General features: G+C 37.3%; 1 protein-coding gene across 3 annotated transcripts in view; it reads left to right on the top strand.

Annotated features, from left to right (window-relative positions):
- The first annotated feature begins 6,845 nt into the window (after nt 1-6,845).
- Nucleotides 6,846-18,860, top strand: part of LOC121382302 (KRR1 small subunit processome component homolog) — a 31,893-nt gene continuing 19,878 nt past the window's right edge. Inside the window, exons 1-2 of one of the 3 annotated variants that reach the window (XM_041511874.1) lie at nt 6,846-7,246; nt 17,909-18,105. In XM_041511874.1, coding sequence (XP_041367808.1) covers nt 7,207-7,246; nt 17,909-18,105 — 237 coding nt within the window. In that variant the 5' untranslated portion in view covers nt 6,846-7,206. Of the gene's footprint in view, nt 7,247-11,435; nt 11,514-11,590; nt 11,688-17,908; nt 18,106-18,860 lie in introns of those variants that run through there. The other 2 variants (XM_041511873.1, XM_041511875.1) reach the window with 2 other exon arrangements.

Here is an 18,860-nt window from a genome sequence, read left to right on the forward strand (position 1 = left end):
CATCCTGTTGTATTCATAGAACCCCAGAGGACCAACTGTAAAGGCAGTTCTGGGTTTATGTTCTTCCTGTATTTCCACCTGGTGATAGCCACTCTTCATATCCAAAACACTGAAGATTGTATTTCCAGCTAAAGAGTCAAAGATTTCTTCAATGCGAGGGAGTGCATATGAATCTTTAACAGTTCGTGCATTTAGAAGCCGATAGTCAATGCACATCCGCAAAGAATTATCAGGCTTTCTAGCAATGACAACTGGTGATGCCCAGGGACTATATGATCGCCTGATAACACCACTAGCAAGCAACTGATGAAGATGTTGCTTTACCTCGTTGAACATAGAAGGCGGAATGCGTCTGTGCCGCATCTTGAAAGGAATTTCATCCAATAAATCAATGCGGTGCTTCACCCTGGGGCAGAATCCAATATCTAAATCACCTTTAGAAAAAATGTCCTGATATTGGAGAATGAGACTAATGCCTTGCTTCAGCTCCTCTTCAGTAAGTATATCTGAAGACAAAGTCATTTTCTCCAAAATGGACTTCTCATCTTCGGTGATGTCGAATGGAAGATATTCAATCATGATTGGTTGAAGTTCACACAGAAGACCTCTCGGTGGTATAACCACTGTCTGGGTAGTGATGTTAGCCACTGGAACATCCACCACAGAGCTACCCTGAAAACTGTAAGCTGGCGAGACATCCAGTTCTGCTATAACTGAATGCTGGGTAGGATGGAGTGCAGCACAAACATTCCTATAAGGAACCTTCCTGTCTATGTAACCTCTCACAGTTACAGTTTGGTTTGGTGGAATGATGATGTTGCTGGTAGCAGCACTTCGCACAAGTCCCAACCTAAACTTGTTACGAGTCAACTCCTTTTCCTGCAAAACAATTGCCCTGAAAGCTAAATAAAAAGAAGTTTGCAGATTGGCACACTGCAGAAAGCGAGTTCCATACTCTTTGCGGCATTCATCAAGAGCTGGTGTCAATATGTTGGTACCAATCAAAACTGGAACATCACTGTTGTACCTGCTATCTGGAACAACTAGCAATAAAGAATGATAAGGAGTTTCTGAAAGAAGACCCTTAAAAATAAGAGTTGCTTCCACATATCCTCGATATGGTAAACTCTCTCCATCGGCACATTCAATGTCCAACAAAGTTTCCAATGGATAAACTGTCAAATGAGAAAGAAACTGTTTGTAAAATGTCTCACCGATAGTGAAAACAGTTGACCCAGTATCAAGGAGACCTCTGCAAACATGTCCATCAATGCTAACAGTCACCTCACTAGTATCACCAACTAGACCATCTGGTAAACCACGACGTCTGACAGACATATTATTGCAAACAGGAAAGTTAACATTTTCCTGTTGAAATCGTCTGGAGTGATCTAGTCGTACCCTGCATGCCATCTGGATGTGACCATACTGTAAACACCTATAGCATTGAGGAAGTCTATGCTCAGATGCATAAACAAAATGGTCTGAAGTGGGTGTTGGGGTGGAGGGTGGTGACTTCGAGGAGAAAAAATCTGTTTCAGCCTCATTCAGTTTCTGTTCGAATCGATCCAACTTGGATGAAAGTTGGAGTACCGCCTCTTTTAGTTGTCGGATAACTTCTGAATTGTAGTCCCCCATGATAGATTACTAACAATGGAAGAAAACAATTACCTCCAAACATCAAATAATCTACACTGAATGGCTATCAGGAGAAACAACAACCTCAAGACACATAACTAAAATTACATTATCTCCCAACAATCTAAACATACCTGTAAATCAATGTACACAAAATAAAAGGAAATGTGAAATGTACAGTGACCAACTAAACACTACAAATACATTGTAGTTATCTGAGTAGCAATACCTGAACATAAAATCAATGATGACAACAGTACAATGTATCAACAAGAACTTCTATCACCTGACTCGCTTAGCAAAATATAAAACTTTATGGATACTGAAATATCTGTCCATAAGATTAACCAAGCTGTTAGCTCATTAAATGATATCGTGCTAACTGCAGCGTCTAGAATGACACCAACAAAAAAGATTAATCATTCTAAAAGGACCCAAAAGAAAAAAACATAAAATCACAACTTCTAGACTCCAAACACAATTCAGGGACCTAGCTAGGCAACTAAAAGCAGACCCATTTAATGCTAACCTGCGAACAAGATTAATGAGTACAAAGAAAAAAATACATAAAACCAACAAACAGGTAGAGAGGGACCTAAAAGAAAAATTATATAACAAAATGGAGGACATACAAAATAATAACCCAAAAGAATACTGGTCTATTATTAACAACATTATTAACAAAAACAAAGATGACATCGATCTCCCTAACGAACTTGTAAAACGTATGACAAATCACTTCCAATCCTTAAACAATGACACCAATTCTCACGCGGATGAAAAATCACAATTACTCAAAGAAGAACTCCGTAAACGGGAAAATGAACAAACAATATTCCCTGACCTTGACGGCCATATTACAACCCAAGAAGTCTTAATAGCTATTACAGGCCTAAAAAATAACAAATATTGCGGGCTTGATCTAATATCTAATGAAATGATAAAATTCGGAAAACCAGTATTACTTTCTTCTCTGGTTAAATTGTTTAATGCGGTGTACAAAACTGGCATATTTCCAAACTATTGGACTAAAGGATATATAACTCCAATTCACAAAAAAGGATGCAAAATGGACCCGACAAATTACCGAGGAATAACTATAACAAGCTGTCTAGGAAAACTTTTCTCCATGATACTGAATAACTGCCTAGTCAATCATTTAGAAAATAAAAAACTATTATCAGATTACCAGTCTGGCTTTAGGAAAGGTAGAAGAACAGCCGACAACATATTTATTCTTAAAACCCTAATAAACAAATATGTAACCAAATTACACAAACGACTCTACATATGTTTTATTGATTTTCAAAAAGCATTTGATACTGTGTGGAGAGAAGGACTTCTTCTTAAAATTTTACGTCTAGGGATTGGCGAAAAATTCTACAACATTGTTAAATCAATCTACGACAAAACTGAAGTCGCAATTAGGTTCGCAAATAACATTACAGATACATTTTCCTCAAATATAGGGGTAAAACAAGGTAATACACTCAGCCCTGCCATGTTTAACATTTTCATAGATTATCTAAATTTTCAATCAACTATATGTGCACCTGTTACACTACAAAAAGAAAAAAATATCCCATTTGTTATGGGCAGATGACCTCCTCCTCCTGTCGGAAACCCCACAAGGCCTTCAGGAATGTCTTAATAGTCTTGATGACTTCTGTAAGCTATGGCACCTAAATATAAACCATTCAAAATCAAATTTTATGATCATACAAAAAGGGAAAAGCCCCACAACTACTAAACTCTACCTAGATAACAATACAATTTCTCAAACAAATGCATACACGTATCTGGGTTGCACTATAAACTCCGCTGGAAACTTTACTGAAACTAAAACTGTACTCGGTAATAAGGGATCAAAAGCACTCTTCAGATTACACCAAGCTTTCTCTGGTGTCAATCCACCCCCACATATATATAATCAACTGTTTGATACACTAATTAAACCTATTCTACTTTATAACTCGGAAGTATGGGGCACGGAACTGCATGGCAAACTAAAGAAACACAACCAATACAAATTCTTTGACATATTAGAGTCTGAACCCTTTGAAAAATTACACATAAAATTCTGTAAAATTAATCTTCAAGTCCCACGAAACAGTGTTAACATTGCCTGCAGGAGTGAACTGGGGCGCTACCCACTTATAAATAGCATACATACAAATATTTGTAAATATTTTATGTACCTAGAAAATGTAGAAGAATCAAGATCTATATTGTATGATGCAGTATCCTGTAGCAAAGAGCTACACACACAACACAACATAGGCTGACATGCTTATTTATAAGATATGCTCGATAGTAACAACATTGACAAAAGTCTATTAACTAACGCTAAAATTCACCCAAAATCAAAATCTAGCTACGCAAACAAAATCCTTGATGACAGATATTACGAACACTTTAAAATTAAGCTACAGTACTCTGAAAAGCTGCAAATATTTAAACATATTAAAAACAAATATGAAATGGCAAATTACTTGAAATATATTTTAAAAAAAATACCAATTTTAGACATGCTCTCACAAAACTACGTTTATGTGCTCACAGACTGGAAATGGAGGTAGGACGTTATAGGAATATCCATAGAAATGACCGTATATGCCGGCTGTGCTAAAAAGAACCAGAAGATGAGATTCATTTTTTGACTCGGTGTCCAATAAATATGCATTTAAGAAAAATATGTTCAGAGTTCACATTTCTGTCTGAACTGGAAAAATGTGTTTTCCCTCTTGACAGCCCAGAACAAGTAACTCCAACTGTTGGGCAATTCTGTTATGAAATGTTCAACCATAGGCAAAATGAACTTACCAGACCCTCTACTACAACACCAACTTGAATAAACACGTATACACACTCAGTGACATTGCACACATTTACGTGTACATGTATAACTATTACACGTATATAATCATTGTCATCATTATTATGACTATGTGTCTGATCTTACCATTTTATATTCTAATTATGCATGTTGTCCAATGTATACCATGCCATGTTTATATTGATTCATATATAAATAAATGATTTGATTGATTGGTTCGGTTTTATTCAGTTGGATAAATTCCTAGGATGCGTTCGATTGAGTGCTCGCCTGTAAATCGATGCAACAGTTCATGCAAGCACTTTATATAAATTAATCAATTACACTTCAACACTTCATCTTTTCACCAAACATTGAAGACGGGGATACCGATTTCTTAAAGGTAAATATGACTTTTTGTTAAGTTATGTATACTAGAGTAGATAAAGTACAGTTCCTTCAGGATAAGGGGAACTGGCCCAAACTTTATCTACATTCTTTCCTCTTTTTATATATATTTTTTTTACATTACAAATTCCACTCATTTTAATTACAAATTCCACTCAACCTTTTTATTTTCACTTGCAAATAGTTCATTAGAAATTAGCGAGAAAAATTAGGCAGAGTTACATCCCCTAACCGCGTTCCAGTTCCGGCGCGTTCCACTAACAGCTGGCATGGCCAATGACCAGTTGTTTGTGAATCTTCAGCTGAGATTTATGCATACCAGCCCCTGGCATCATAAGTGTCCCCACCTATACTTTAAAAATAAAGAATGATACAGGTAAAAATTAAGTTGATGAAATTACGTTTTGTATAATTGACCATGTGTGAGCTGTCATCCACCCTGATTGTTTTGGTTTTCTTGCATGAAACTTTTGGATTTTTTTTCAAAGCTGCAATCTTGCCTCACATTAATTATCATAATTTCATTTAAATGTACAAACACACTTACAGTTTTAATTAATTGTGTGTGACAGTGACACAGTTGTAACAGTTAGATAATAGAAACATATGTTTATAGTGAACACATTCTTTCATACTATGGAATTTACTACAAGTTATTTATTTCTGAGCCGCTTGTTTTCTAAATTACATGTACACATGTACACACAACAATAGTATATTTGTGTTATTTCCAAAACACTTATTTTTATTTTTACGTCAAACCAAATTTTTTTCATTACTAGTAAATTTTTACAGTTTAGCTAAATTTCCAGACCCTATGCTAATTCCGCACTCTACTCTTATTGGGGTTTTTTAAAATTTCCACACCCTATGCTGATTCCGCACCCTACTTTTAATTGATTTTAGAAATTTTTCCAGACCCTATGCTTATTCAGCCCCTATGTTTATTAGGCACTCGAGAGTATGGCTTCTCCCCCACCCCTCCCAAGACTATCCCTACTACTAGAGATTTTGGCTCTCCCACACTCCAGATATTGTTCCTACGGACGTGTAATATAGCCCAAATGTATAATGTATTAAACAAAATAGTTATACTTGTATCTCTGAAACTACAATAATGGACTGCGTTTAGTATTTACTTGGTTCAGAGGGAAAATGTATGTGTGCCTTTGTGTCAGAATATGTATATATATATATATATATATATATATATATATATATATATATATATATATATATATACACATACATACATACATACATACATATATATTTATACATGTAAAGAAAACAAATGTACAGTATGTACATGTGTATCACTATGTATTTAAAACAATTTAAAAAAAAATTCCTTTTACATGGATCATGTAAAAGGAAATTATTTCTTTAAAATTGTGTTATATATATACATATACACGTGTGTCTGTGTGTGTGTGTGTGTGTGTGTGTGTGTGTACAAACTGCTTCAGTAATTACCTGCAATATCTGACATTTGTTTTCCTTTCTGAAAACACAGACATGGAGAATATAGCATTTAGCCAAGAACAAGAAAATATCTGCAATATCCACTTTGACTAGATATAAAACAACACCAATATATATATATATATATATATATATATATATATATATATATATATATATATATATATATATATATATATATATACAGTGAAACCCCTCAACACCGGACCCCCTCTAAACCGGAATCCCCTCAAAACCGGACGTTTTCCGCGGTCCCGTGATTTACACATCTTTTAACACTATATTTTACCCCTCTAAACCGGAAACCCCTCTAAACTGAACACTGGACAAACAATTCGGTCCCAATGTGTGAACTTAGTGTAAATCCTACCCCTGAAAACCGGACGATCAAACTGATACCAATCAATATGGCGCCCACCTGTCTGTGAACACCGATGGCTAGTGCAATATGCGCATGCTCAAGATCGCTGTTATCAGTGTAATCACCGCTGCATACAGTACAGGTACCGCTCAGCAGGCAATTCCGACATTCCGTGATCACGACTAGCACGCGAACTCGTCACTGCCGACGTGGACACTGACATCTTGACCAGCTTCGACGATGACGTGCCGATTGAAGACTGCACAAACGAGTGGGAGAGAGAACTAGTGGCCAACTTCCGTGGGGACGAAATACCCAATGACGGAAGCGACAACGAATCCGAACAAGATGTATCTGTTCCGGGAAACGATCTCAGCTATCCTGGCGTGTTGAACATGCTTCAGATTTTAAAGGACTTTGCAATACAGAAAGATGAACGTTTCCTATTGCATGTACAGGAATTAGAAAGTTTAACGCAGGCAACCATTGTTAAACACAGATGAGAAAGACAACAGACATCGATGGATACTTTTCTCAACGTAGGCTGATTTATCGATTGATTGACAATTTATGGACTTTTTAATGTATTTTTTATTCAATATTACTCCCATGGATGTTTTTATTTTTTTAAATGCTCATAAATGCACCATTTTTCAACATATTCGTGTTGTTCTTGTTTTAAAACACTTTAACACTTTCCCTATTTTATGGAGAACGGAAGGTATTTCCGTCCAGGCAGACCCCTGAAAACCGGACACCTCTGAAACCGGACATTTTACTTGGTCCCATGGATGTCCGGTATTGAGGGGTTTCACTGTATATATATATATATATATATATATATATATATATATATATATATATATACTATTCAAAAGAATTTAAGGGTCAAAAATTTATAACCAAGTAAGTTTCAGAGTGGATTAGATTGATGATGTAAACTACACCAAAAACATTATTTATTGTTCCATATTTACAAAAAAACACACAAATAAACGTCACTGTATACAAGAAAGTCACATGACATGTTGTCAAAGTTGAAGGTTGTCAAACATGGATTTTACACATTAGAACATTCGTTTAATAGTGTGTGAATCCACCCCTGGCGCGAATACACTCGACACATCGTTGCCTCATGCTGTTGATCAGACGTCTGAAGAACTCTTGGGGAATGGCCTGCCACTTTGCCATAAGAAGTTGACCCAGATCATGAAGTTTGGCCGGAGGGGCATGGTTATCCCGAACTCTCCTGCCTAATTCGTCCCAGGCGTGCTCTATTGGGGCCAAGTCAGGCGACTATGCTGGCAAATCCATCCTGGCGATACCTTGTTGTCTGAGAAAGTCCGTTACCACCCTGGCGCGGTGGGGTCTGGCATTGTCATCCTGCAGAACTGCCCCGCCGCCAATCTGCTGAAGGCCTGGGAGAACCAATGGCCGGATAATCTCATTCAGATAGCGGATTCCATTCAGATTGCCATCCACCACATAGAGGGGGGTCCTGTGATGGATAGAGATGCCGCCCCACACCATGACCCTGCCACCACCGAACCGGTGACGTTGTCTAACGTTAACGTCAGCGAAGCGCTCCCCAGGACGTCTGTAGACACGAACCAGACCGTCGCTGAACTGGAGACTAAACCTGGACTCATCAGTGAACATCACTCGACCCCACTGAACACGTTGCCACCGCAGATGAAGCGTGCACCAGTGACGTCTGGCTGTTCTGTGACATGGTAGGAGTGGTGGTCGAACAGCCTGGCGACGGCAGCGTAGATTATTGGCTCTCAGACGATTGCGTATGGTTTGATCAGACACTCGAGTTCCAGTCGCAGTCCGCAGAGTGTCACGTAATCGGCGTGCAGTGGTTGTGCGTTGACGTAGAGCCATATTGGTGATGTAGCGGTCCTCTCTATTTGTAGTGCTTCGGGGTCTTCCCGAACGTGGACGATTTCGAACAGAATTCGTTGCTTGGTACCGTTGCCACAGTCGGCCAACGACACTCTGACTGACACCAAGTCTCAGAGCAACATTTCTTTGCGTATTGCCATCCTGAAGCCAAGCAATAGCCCTTCCTCGATCTTCGATAGTCAGATGAAGTCGTACCATTGTCGAATTTGGAGTGTGCACCGTACACGAACGCAAGCTCCAATTATACGGAAATTCAGCATTGGGAACATGGAATACACGTGCAAAGCGTGCAAATGAAGCGCTTTGTGAAAAAGCAAGTTATGGGCACTTAGCAGACCTTTCGCTTTCGCCCTAATTTACGTGCAAATGTAAGCATCTTTTCGCCATTAGAACTAGTCGACAGTGTCAATGACAGTGGATTTTAATTCATTTATGGGTTGCTTAGACCCACTTTCGTCAAAATGGAACAATACCATGCGTGACATTATGGTCTAGCTAATATAATTGACATTCAGAAAATAATGTCAAAAATATCGTCTGACCCTTAAATTCTTTTGAGTAGTATATATATATATATATATATATATATATATATATATATATATATATATATATATTTTTTAGCATTATTTACTCAGGTAAGTTTTTGTGTTTTATTAATAAATATACCATGTTAAACCCTATTATTAAAACATTTGTATGTTTGTTTGATGAGGTAACACTATATTTTAGTAGGTTGTACACTGTAACATGAAAATAACTGAAGGGAGTTATTAACTGCTCCCCTAACTTAGATTATGGAGGGGGGGGGGGGGGGGCAATTTAAAATATTAATATTCACATGCCAAAGGGAGCATATATTATTCTCCTTTAACTAATCTCAGGGGAGTGATGGGTAGCTGGAGAGAGATATAACTCCCCTTAGATGACAAGGTCTAGGGTTGGCTATATTTTATTATTGCTATTTTCTTTTCGCCTGCATTCAACCGGTAAGAAAGGCCAACATCATGGGATAATTTCACAATCTGTAAAAACAAAATCATTTCATTATTTCAAAAACTGGTGGGTTTTTTTAAAGAATAAAAGAATGTATTTAGTGGAACATCAACATTTTCACTGTTGCCATTACATCTATATTTATATATATATAATAAAATGACAATAATTATACTGTAATTTAAAGTTGTAAAGTAACAACTTTGCAGTTGTTTAATTATATCATAAAAATAATTATCTTGAATCATGCATACACATTTTATTATTATACATACAAATTATATATTTTGTAGCCCACATAATTATTATAATATTAATAATTATCTTATTATTTCAAAGTTGTTGTTAAAATTTATAATTAATATTACCTGAAAATTGCATCAACAAAAAAAGATATTCAGCCCAACCTGCCTTTAGTCAGATCCCATCGACATACTAGCTATACGGAAACACATAGATAATAAATATAGATTGTACTAATTCAGATTCCCGTTGTTCGCTTCTGTTATATGACAACCCAAGCGGCTATAATACTCATAAGACATGCTGCAACTATGTGTTAGCTACAGAAAATAAATGACAATATGCAAGGCATCCAAAAAGTTAAAAATATGATAATTTTATTCTATGTAAAACCGTAATCACTAAGGCTTTGCTTCACCCCCAAAGACCCGGATGATCGGTAACTAGGCTGTGTGACGTCACGCCGGTTCCGAGAATAGCGACTTCATCCGCTACTTTATTAACCACAACTCGAGTTCTCACTACACAGATGTCATCTGCCATTGAAACCCATGTTAAACTGCCCAACTTCAAGCGAAGATTGCCCATAGAACGGGTTCTCGTTGGCACTAACAACATACACCATTGCGAACATACATTATATAAGCATTTATATTCACTCCAAAATTGTGAACATTTCCGTCTCAGTTTTTTGCTATATGACCACATCTGGCTGTAGTACCGGTCCGAACAGGTGATTCATTAACCGATTCACTCAGGCTGTCTCTTGTGCTGTACACCCATGTCCCAAAAGGTCGGTGCACAGTATTACAAAATAATATGGGTAAAATACAGCCAGAAGGCTTACCATTAGACATACATATTGTTTTAATTCTTCACCATTTCCCAGAAGTGAATATGTGAACCATGACTCTCACCCGAAGTGATCTGTGTAGTGAGACCTATGCTCCACGACGGGTATCTACACATTTTTAAAAATTATTATTAATACCATGGTAATCCTATCTGAAATGTCTTAATACAGGCTAATGCCTGTTGGCCAATCCCCAGAAGGCTTCGTTTTTTCTTTCTTTTTTTGGTATGGTACTAAATATTGTTTGAAAAGGAAAAAAAGAAACAAAAAACCCTACACATACGTATTCCATTTAAAGCAAAGGGGGCCGGGACGTAGCTCGAGTGGTAGAGCGCTCGCTTGATGCGTGGTCGGTATGTGATCGATCCGCGTCGGTGGGCCCATTTGGTTATTTCTCGTTCCAGTCAGTGCACTACGACTGGTATATCAAACTTCAAAGGCCGTAGTGTGTGCTATCCTGTCTGTGGAATGGTGCATATAAAAATTGCTTCCAATAAAAACTCATGTAGCGAGTTTCCTCTCTAAGACTAAGACTATATGTCAACTGTTTGACATCCAATAGCCGATAATTAATAAATCAATATGCTCTAGTGGTGTCGTTAAACAAACAAACCATACAAACGAAAGGTGCTGTCTATATTTTTTGGAAAATGCAATGCAGAAACAAATAGACTGATAATGGGTTGCGCTTTGTTCTTTACGTATTTTACACAAAGGCGGATGAAATTTTGAGAACGGACAATCAACTACCAAAACATCCGCCAGCATGGACGATGGCGAAAACAAAAATCCACTTAGTGGAAAAAGTACATACTTTATTGTTTGTTTTCTTAAGCTGAAACAAAACTTATGAACTAAAGTCCGAACCAAACTGTTAACAACAAAGATAAATTATGGTAGCAGGTCGTTTCGCCCTTGCCATACCGGGGACTAATGTGGACAAGAGGTTGAAGAGCAAAACGACCCGGATTCATAAATCGGTTAATTACTCCCCTTCCTTTATTAACTGTTAAATTTTATCCATATACAAATCGTGAACCCCCCCCCCCCCCCCATTATATTGAGTCGCTGAATGACACATATTCCACATAAAAAACTAACGATGTCAAAACTGTATCGCTATAGACAGACATATAGAATACTATACGAGTTTTCGCTAGATATCATTTTTACGAAACGAGTGAACTTCCCAAACGTATCTGACCGAACGAAAGTGAGGTCAGATACGTTTGGGAAGTTCACGAAAAAATGATTTAGCGAAAACGAGTGTGGTATTTTATTTATTACCCTCCTTTAAATCACGCAAATTATGAAAAATAAATAAATAAATCAATCAATTTTGTAGCCTATTTCAAGACCGGATGTTGATTTGCGTAACTAGCCAGTGCACGACTACGTACCGCCGCACTGAGAAATAGTTCGTTGTACTTCCGCTACTTCTCGGTGACATTTTCAGGGGAGTGGTGTAGACGTACTTCCCCATAAATTTCCACCGGGTTTCATTTTTTAATTTAAAGAAAGCTGTAAGGTACATGCATCAATATATGTTTATTTTTATATTGGGTGAAAAATGGGTAAAACTAATGCATAATTCCATATTTTAACAAAACGCCCCCAAGAAACAAATGTTCCCGTTACCCCACTGGTTATGCTAATAATGATGAATTCACAAATCACAACTGACAATAACAATTTGTTGACCAAAAATCCAACCAATAAGAGAATAACAAGTATTTTTGCAGTTAAAAACGTGTAGCTTGCAAAAGCAGCTGAGTTCACGGGAAAACTAAAGTTATAACTTTAAGGTCGACGACAGTCACTTTTCGCGCCCTTGTTTTGGCTTTCTTTGTACACAATAAATATAGCATATCTTACTGTAATTTCACTTGAAATCCATATTTCGTAAAAGGTACAATTTTTCAATCACAGAATTTTCTCCAAACACATTGAGGTGCTTCAGTAATGTTCGAAAAAAATAAATCAATAGGAATTTTGCACTGGATTTTTTTCCAGCATTCTTAAAACGGAAACGTCATGTACCCAGTTTGTGGTTATTGTAAAGAGGTGCAAAGTGACGTCATTGGAATTCTGACGTCATTCAAATTCAAAATTAGCTATATTATTACAATGCATCGCCATATTAAAATAAAAACTGGTCTACTAACATTGACCCCTGTTAAATTTCTACAACAAGCAAACAACGCTGTTTACAGGTCGGTATATTTTACTTTTTCATAATTCTACAAAAAATATTAAGTTTAAGTTTAAAAAAATAAAAAACTACCTTTTGTCAAATATATCATATGAAAAAATTAACGTTGGATATGTTTTATTTATTGTGTACGAAGCCAAAACAAGGGTCCAAAAAGTGACTGTCGTAGACCTTAATAATGATGAATTCACAAATCACAACTGACAATAACAATTTGTAGACCAAAAATCCACATAATAAATAAAATGAATATGTTTAATTATTGTTCTATTCATTCTTTTATTTTTATTTTAAAATATTTCTCGCGCGGTCCATTTTACATCAACTTTTAATGAATGACATTTGTAGTAAAAGTTGTGGATGTTACTGACCTTGACATTAATTATGAATGAAAAAAATAGTCCCGTTATGCTGATAAGGTCGCTGTCCAACCAATCGAAATTGACTCTGTTCCCTGTTGACAAATCAAAATACAGTTTGTAATACGCACCTGGTGGTGCGTACGAAATTTGTACGACACCGCTATATCTTCACCAATAGGGTAATAATAGTCGCTCCCACAGAGAACGTCTTTTTTCATAGTGACGTCATGATATAGAATTTACTACAACTTAGTACAAGTTATGGAAAGACTTCCATTACATTGAGTCGCTGAGTGACACATATTCCACATACAAAACTGTAACGATGTCAAAACTGTATTGTTATAGCCCCTCCCACACAGAACGCCTTTTTTTCATAGTGACATACTATAGAATTTACTACAAGTTATGGAAAGACTTCCGAAACTGCATTTTAATACTTATAAATCTCACAGGGTGTATTTTGATGGAATGAACCGAACGTCTGTGGAATAAAACAAAGATTTAGTCCCATAATGCCCCATTCTGTGTTCTGTGCTATATTTCTAAGGACAACTTTCCCAAGTTATTTATTTTTCAGCTGATTGATTTGTAAATTGAACACAAATTATTTAGTTTTTTGTTATTTCTAAAACACTTTTACTTTTCTTCTTACAACAAACCAAACTGAAATTATTTACAATTGTGTTTTTTTAACAGAATGCTGGGGTGGACTTTAGTTTAATAGGTATCAAAAAGGTTGCTGGTTCGTTCGTACCATAGTCCATAGTCGTTTCGTACTGTTACAAAAAGACATTTCATCAGGGCTCGCACTATCGGTAGCCAAATTAGCCATTGGCTAATTAAAAAAAAAAATGGCTAATGAAATTTGCAAGTGGCTAAAATTTTGACTAAGCCATTTTCTGTCTTCTGATGTGAACAAACGGTTACATAATTTATTCGACACCTGAAACATAATAGTAATACCAAATATTCAATTAGCGTAATAGTGATCTCGCGACCAGTAACGAGAAACGGTGTCATGCAGAATACAACGTAGGCCTTATAATGTTTGCTTATTTTAATAATCACTGTTATTAATTTTAACGGCATGCATTCAACATGTATGACAGCAATGTCTGGAAGATCTGTAACTTGTTATTTTAACTTTGTAAAGTCTTTGTACCAAAGTAATAAAAACAGACTGACAATGCGTGTCAATTTGAATACACATGCCAGTTCAGGACCGAAAGACATGTAGGCTATCTCAATGTCTGAGTTCAGCCAGACCGAGCGAAAACAAAATGTTCGCTACACTGGTTTGTGCACTTCGCGGTAAACCAAATGGACATGACAAACACCAATCAAATAGTTCGCGAACGTTAGGAAGAACGTTCGTTGGCTGAACTGAGAACAGCTCTCAGCACGAATATACATCACGCTTCAGAGACAGCCGACACCCACGTGTCAATAGACATCATTGCGGACTCTAAACAATACGATTACACAGAAGTAAATCTTGATGTAAATTTGTAGAAAAACAATAGTTGTTCACATCAATGAATACCTAACTGCAGTTTTTGTTTATTTCCTTTGTCTTTGTTAATTTCTTACCTATTGGCCGAGAGCACGCATTCAAATCACGATTGCGGGAAATGATAATTTTAGATATCAATTTGTAAGACTGTGAGGTGACATTTAATAAGTTAGCTGGATTTTAAAAAGACTGTATACAGCGTAAATTTAAATTTTATTAACGTGGGTTTTTTTTTTTTTAATAAATGAAGTATACTGTGAAGTTGGCATTCTTAGCCGAGGTACCGGTATTTTGCAAGCAGGAATCACAACAAGCATTTAACACGACGTTGAAATCAACAGCAACAACATGGCACAAATTATGATATTGTTTGGGGTAGGGAATTGATGGATTACTTAGAGAGATAAAAAAGCAATTCAAACTAACACAAAGATTGCTATTTAAAGAACTAATGAGCTCTATATTTTAAAAAAACCTCTCAAATTTTTATTTGGGGAAAAAGGAAGAAAGAAAAAACAACACCCTCCAGAAACATCCACCCTATTTCTGTATGTTTGTTAATTTAATATCATAGGCCTTAGAACTCTGAAGATAATGCATAACCCCATCCCCACCCCACCCCACCTGCTGAAAAATCAAAGTAATATATTAACTGCCCCTAACCCCATTGAGGTTTTGTTATTCAGTTTATTCCAGTTTGTACACAATTAGCTGGAAAAGATGCATTTTCATATTCATATATAAATACTCTATACAGTACTGCGTAAAACAATTTTGTCTAAAGCATTTTCAATATGGCTAATAAAAAGACCATTTGGCTAATATTTTGGCTACAGGTACTTTTGATTCAGGGTGAGCCCTGTTTCATACTACAGTCAATTCATACTGGTCATGGTCATTTTGTACTCGGGGTTTCTGCCAGAGGGTAAAACGGGTATGATGCCATACCCCAAAATGTGTGCAGATTTCTTTTTTTTAAAGATAATATTTTGACAAAATTAATTACTCTTATCATTAAGAGTATGATTTTCTTAACCCTAACCTTAAACTTAACCCATTTTCTTTCTGTGGGAGGCCCCCCATTCATATGCCCCATGTTCACTGGTTACAACTTTCATTCAGTTCCATAGTGCCATACCCAAATTTTTTTTTCTCGCAGAAACACTGTAACTGTAGCCATTTCATACCATCATTGAGTTATTTCATCATTAACAAAAATAAAATTTATCTAGTCATCTCGCCAATATGTTATAGTAATTGCAGGATAATTTGTTATATCAAGAAATTTATTTACTTTATTCACTGAGATGAGGGCAGGATGTATCCCAGTGTGGTAAACTGTTTGCTTGATGTGCGGTTGGTCTAAGATTGATCTCTGTCAGTGGAATTTCATCAAAACTAGTCTACACGGTTTTAACTGATGAAAAAATATTCACTTGTTCATTTTCAACACAGTCAAAACTGATTTCTTGCCTACCAGTAGTCATTGCAGTACCACATGATCAAAACGTGACGTCACTGTGGCTTCTCCTATATCAAAGGCCGTAATATGCACGCTATCCTGTCTGTAGGATGGTGCATATAAAAGATCCTTTGCTACTAATGGAAAAATATAGTGAGTTTCCTCCCTAAGACTACATATATTATATGTAAAAATTACCAATAGCCAATGATTAATATGAAATCAATGTGCTCTAGTGTTAACAAAAACAAACTGTAACATTTATGGGGAGGAATGTAACCCTATGATAAACTGTGAAGCACACACCCATTAACTAAAACTATAGACAGTGAAAGAAAGAAGAGGCCACAATCATTTTAAAGACTGTAAATGTGCAAGCTGTAATCAACGGCCACCTGTCTTAAGCCTACCATAGACAAGAGATATCAGCTGAGCAAAAAGTTACTTGAGACATTTTGCTCTGCTGTTGGCGCATAACAATTTCATCACATGATGAGCTAAGTGCCCAACTAGTTTGCTTATAGGGGTCATAATAAGGGGCGCAATTTATATCGGTTGGTTGTGTGCTCGCTTGAGGTGCTTGCATCGGTGGATCCATTCAACTGATTGGGGTTTTTCTTGTTCTAACCAGTGCACCACAGCTGGTCAAAGGCCATTGTATGTGCTTTCCTGTCTGTGGGAAAGTGCATATAAAAGATCCCTTGCTGCATTGTGAAAAATGTAGCGGGTTTTCTCTGATGACTATGTGTTTAAAATTAAAATGTTTGACATCAATAGCCGATGATTAATTAATCAATATGCTCTAATGGTGCCGTTAAACAAAACATGTTGCAATGGTCAGTAGGTAAATTTAGCTCAGCTGATAGCTCACGTACCCTGCACACGGTGAGGTTTAACATTTTGCCACACGTCAAAAACAACCCCTGCAATTAAGAAAATGTCCACGGCAAAAAACACTAAAAAAAAATAACCTTGAATAGTCCAAGGTAAAAAAGTGCCATAGAGAAGTAAAACCTCCACGGCAATTGCAGGGGTTGCTAAAAATATCAAACACATTATATAGTTTGCTCACAACAACACAGGGTGAAACAAAAAAAGAAAGAAATGTTTTATTTAATGACGTACTCAACACATTGTATTTACGGTTATATGGCGTCAGACATATGGTTATGGAAACCCGCTGTCGCCACTTCATGAGCTACTCTTTTCAGTTGGTAGCAAGGGATCTTTTATATGCACCATCCCACAGATGGGGTAATACATGTCACGGCCTTTGATATACCAGTTGTGGTACACTGGCTGGAACAAGAAATAGCCCTATGGGCATACCGATGGGGATCGATCCCACACATCGAGCGAGTGCTGTACCACTGGGCTACGTCTCGCGCCCTCAGGGTGAAACAAGCAACTTTTTGCTCAGCTGACAGCTCTCATGTGTGGTAGGCTTTAAGCAGTTGCTTTTGGCAACACACAAACAATAATAGTTACTGATGACCTGTTACGGCCAGTTGTAGATTATAGATTATTCTGTAAAACATTGACATTTTAGAACAAATTGTGTTGCAGAAAGCCTGCTGTTATGTGGCTGCTTATTTATCTGTATATTAACACATGTATATTGGGTATATGTTTGTATTTGTTAATTTCAGATTTTCAAAGGAAAAAGAAAATGCCAGAAGCTGATTTACTGGAGATCCCAGAAGGATGGAAAGAACCTAAATTTACAAAAGAAGATAACAAGTTTGGTGTTGTAGCTAAAAGTTCTTTTGCTACACTGTTCCCAAAGTACAGAGAAAAGTATCTGCGAGAATGCTGGCCATTGGTGCAGAAAGTGCTGGATAATTATGTACAGTTTATTTTATGATTTTATATATATATATATATATATATACTCTTCAAAAAAAGAAACGCAAAAGGGTACAAATGGGTTATAACTCCGATTTTATGTTTCCTACTGGTTCATGCTTTGTGAATATAAGGTCATTGCATGTCCCAAACACATTCCCACGGTTACATTCGATAAAACGCAGCTACTGTACAATAAAGTTCCAAAATGTGAATATTCACAAAAACGCAGCCACGTGCAAACCATGTCACCACTGCACGTGCGTTGTCTGCACGTGCAACATGAACACCGACAGTATAAAAGTGCAGGGTGTTCGCTTGCCTGGCCTCTGTATCTGGCCGACAGTTGACAATCCAGGACATGCCACGTCTCGGTGAACCGCAGAGAAACAATGCCATCGGCCGACTAGACGCAGGCGCATCCAGAACGGCCGTTGCCAGGGCATTCCATGTGTCCCCAAGCACCATCTCCAGACTGTGGGACCGTTACCAGCAACATGGATCAACACGTGACCTCCCTAGATCCGGTCGACCACGGGTCACTACCCTCAGGCAGGACCGCTACATCCGGGTACGCCACCTTCGGGAACGATTGACTACTGCCACCTCCACAGCTGCAGCAATACCAGGTTTGCGCAGGATATCCGACCAGACCGTACGGAACCGCCTACGTGAGGTAGGAATTCGTGCCAGACGTCCAGTTCGAGGTGTCATCTTAACACCACAACACCGTCGACTCCGACTGCAGTGGTGCCA

Source organism: Gigantopelta aegis, chromosome 9, assembly GCF_016097555.1.
Source record: "Gigantopelta aegis isolate Gae_Host chromosome 9, Gae_host_genome, whole genome shotgun sequence".
NCBI classification, from domain to species: Eukaryota; Metazoa; Mollusca; class Gastropoda; order Neomphalida; family Peltospiridae; genus Gigantopelta; species Gigantopelta aegis.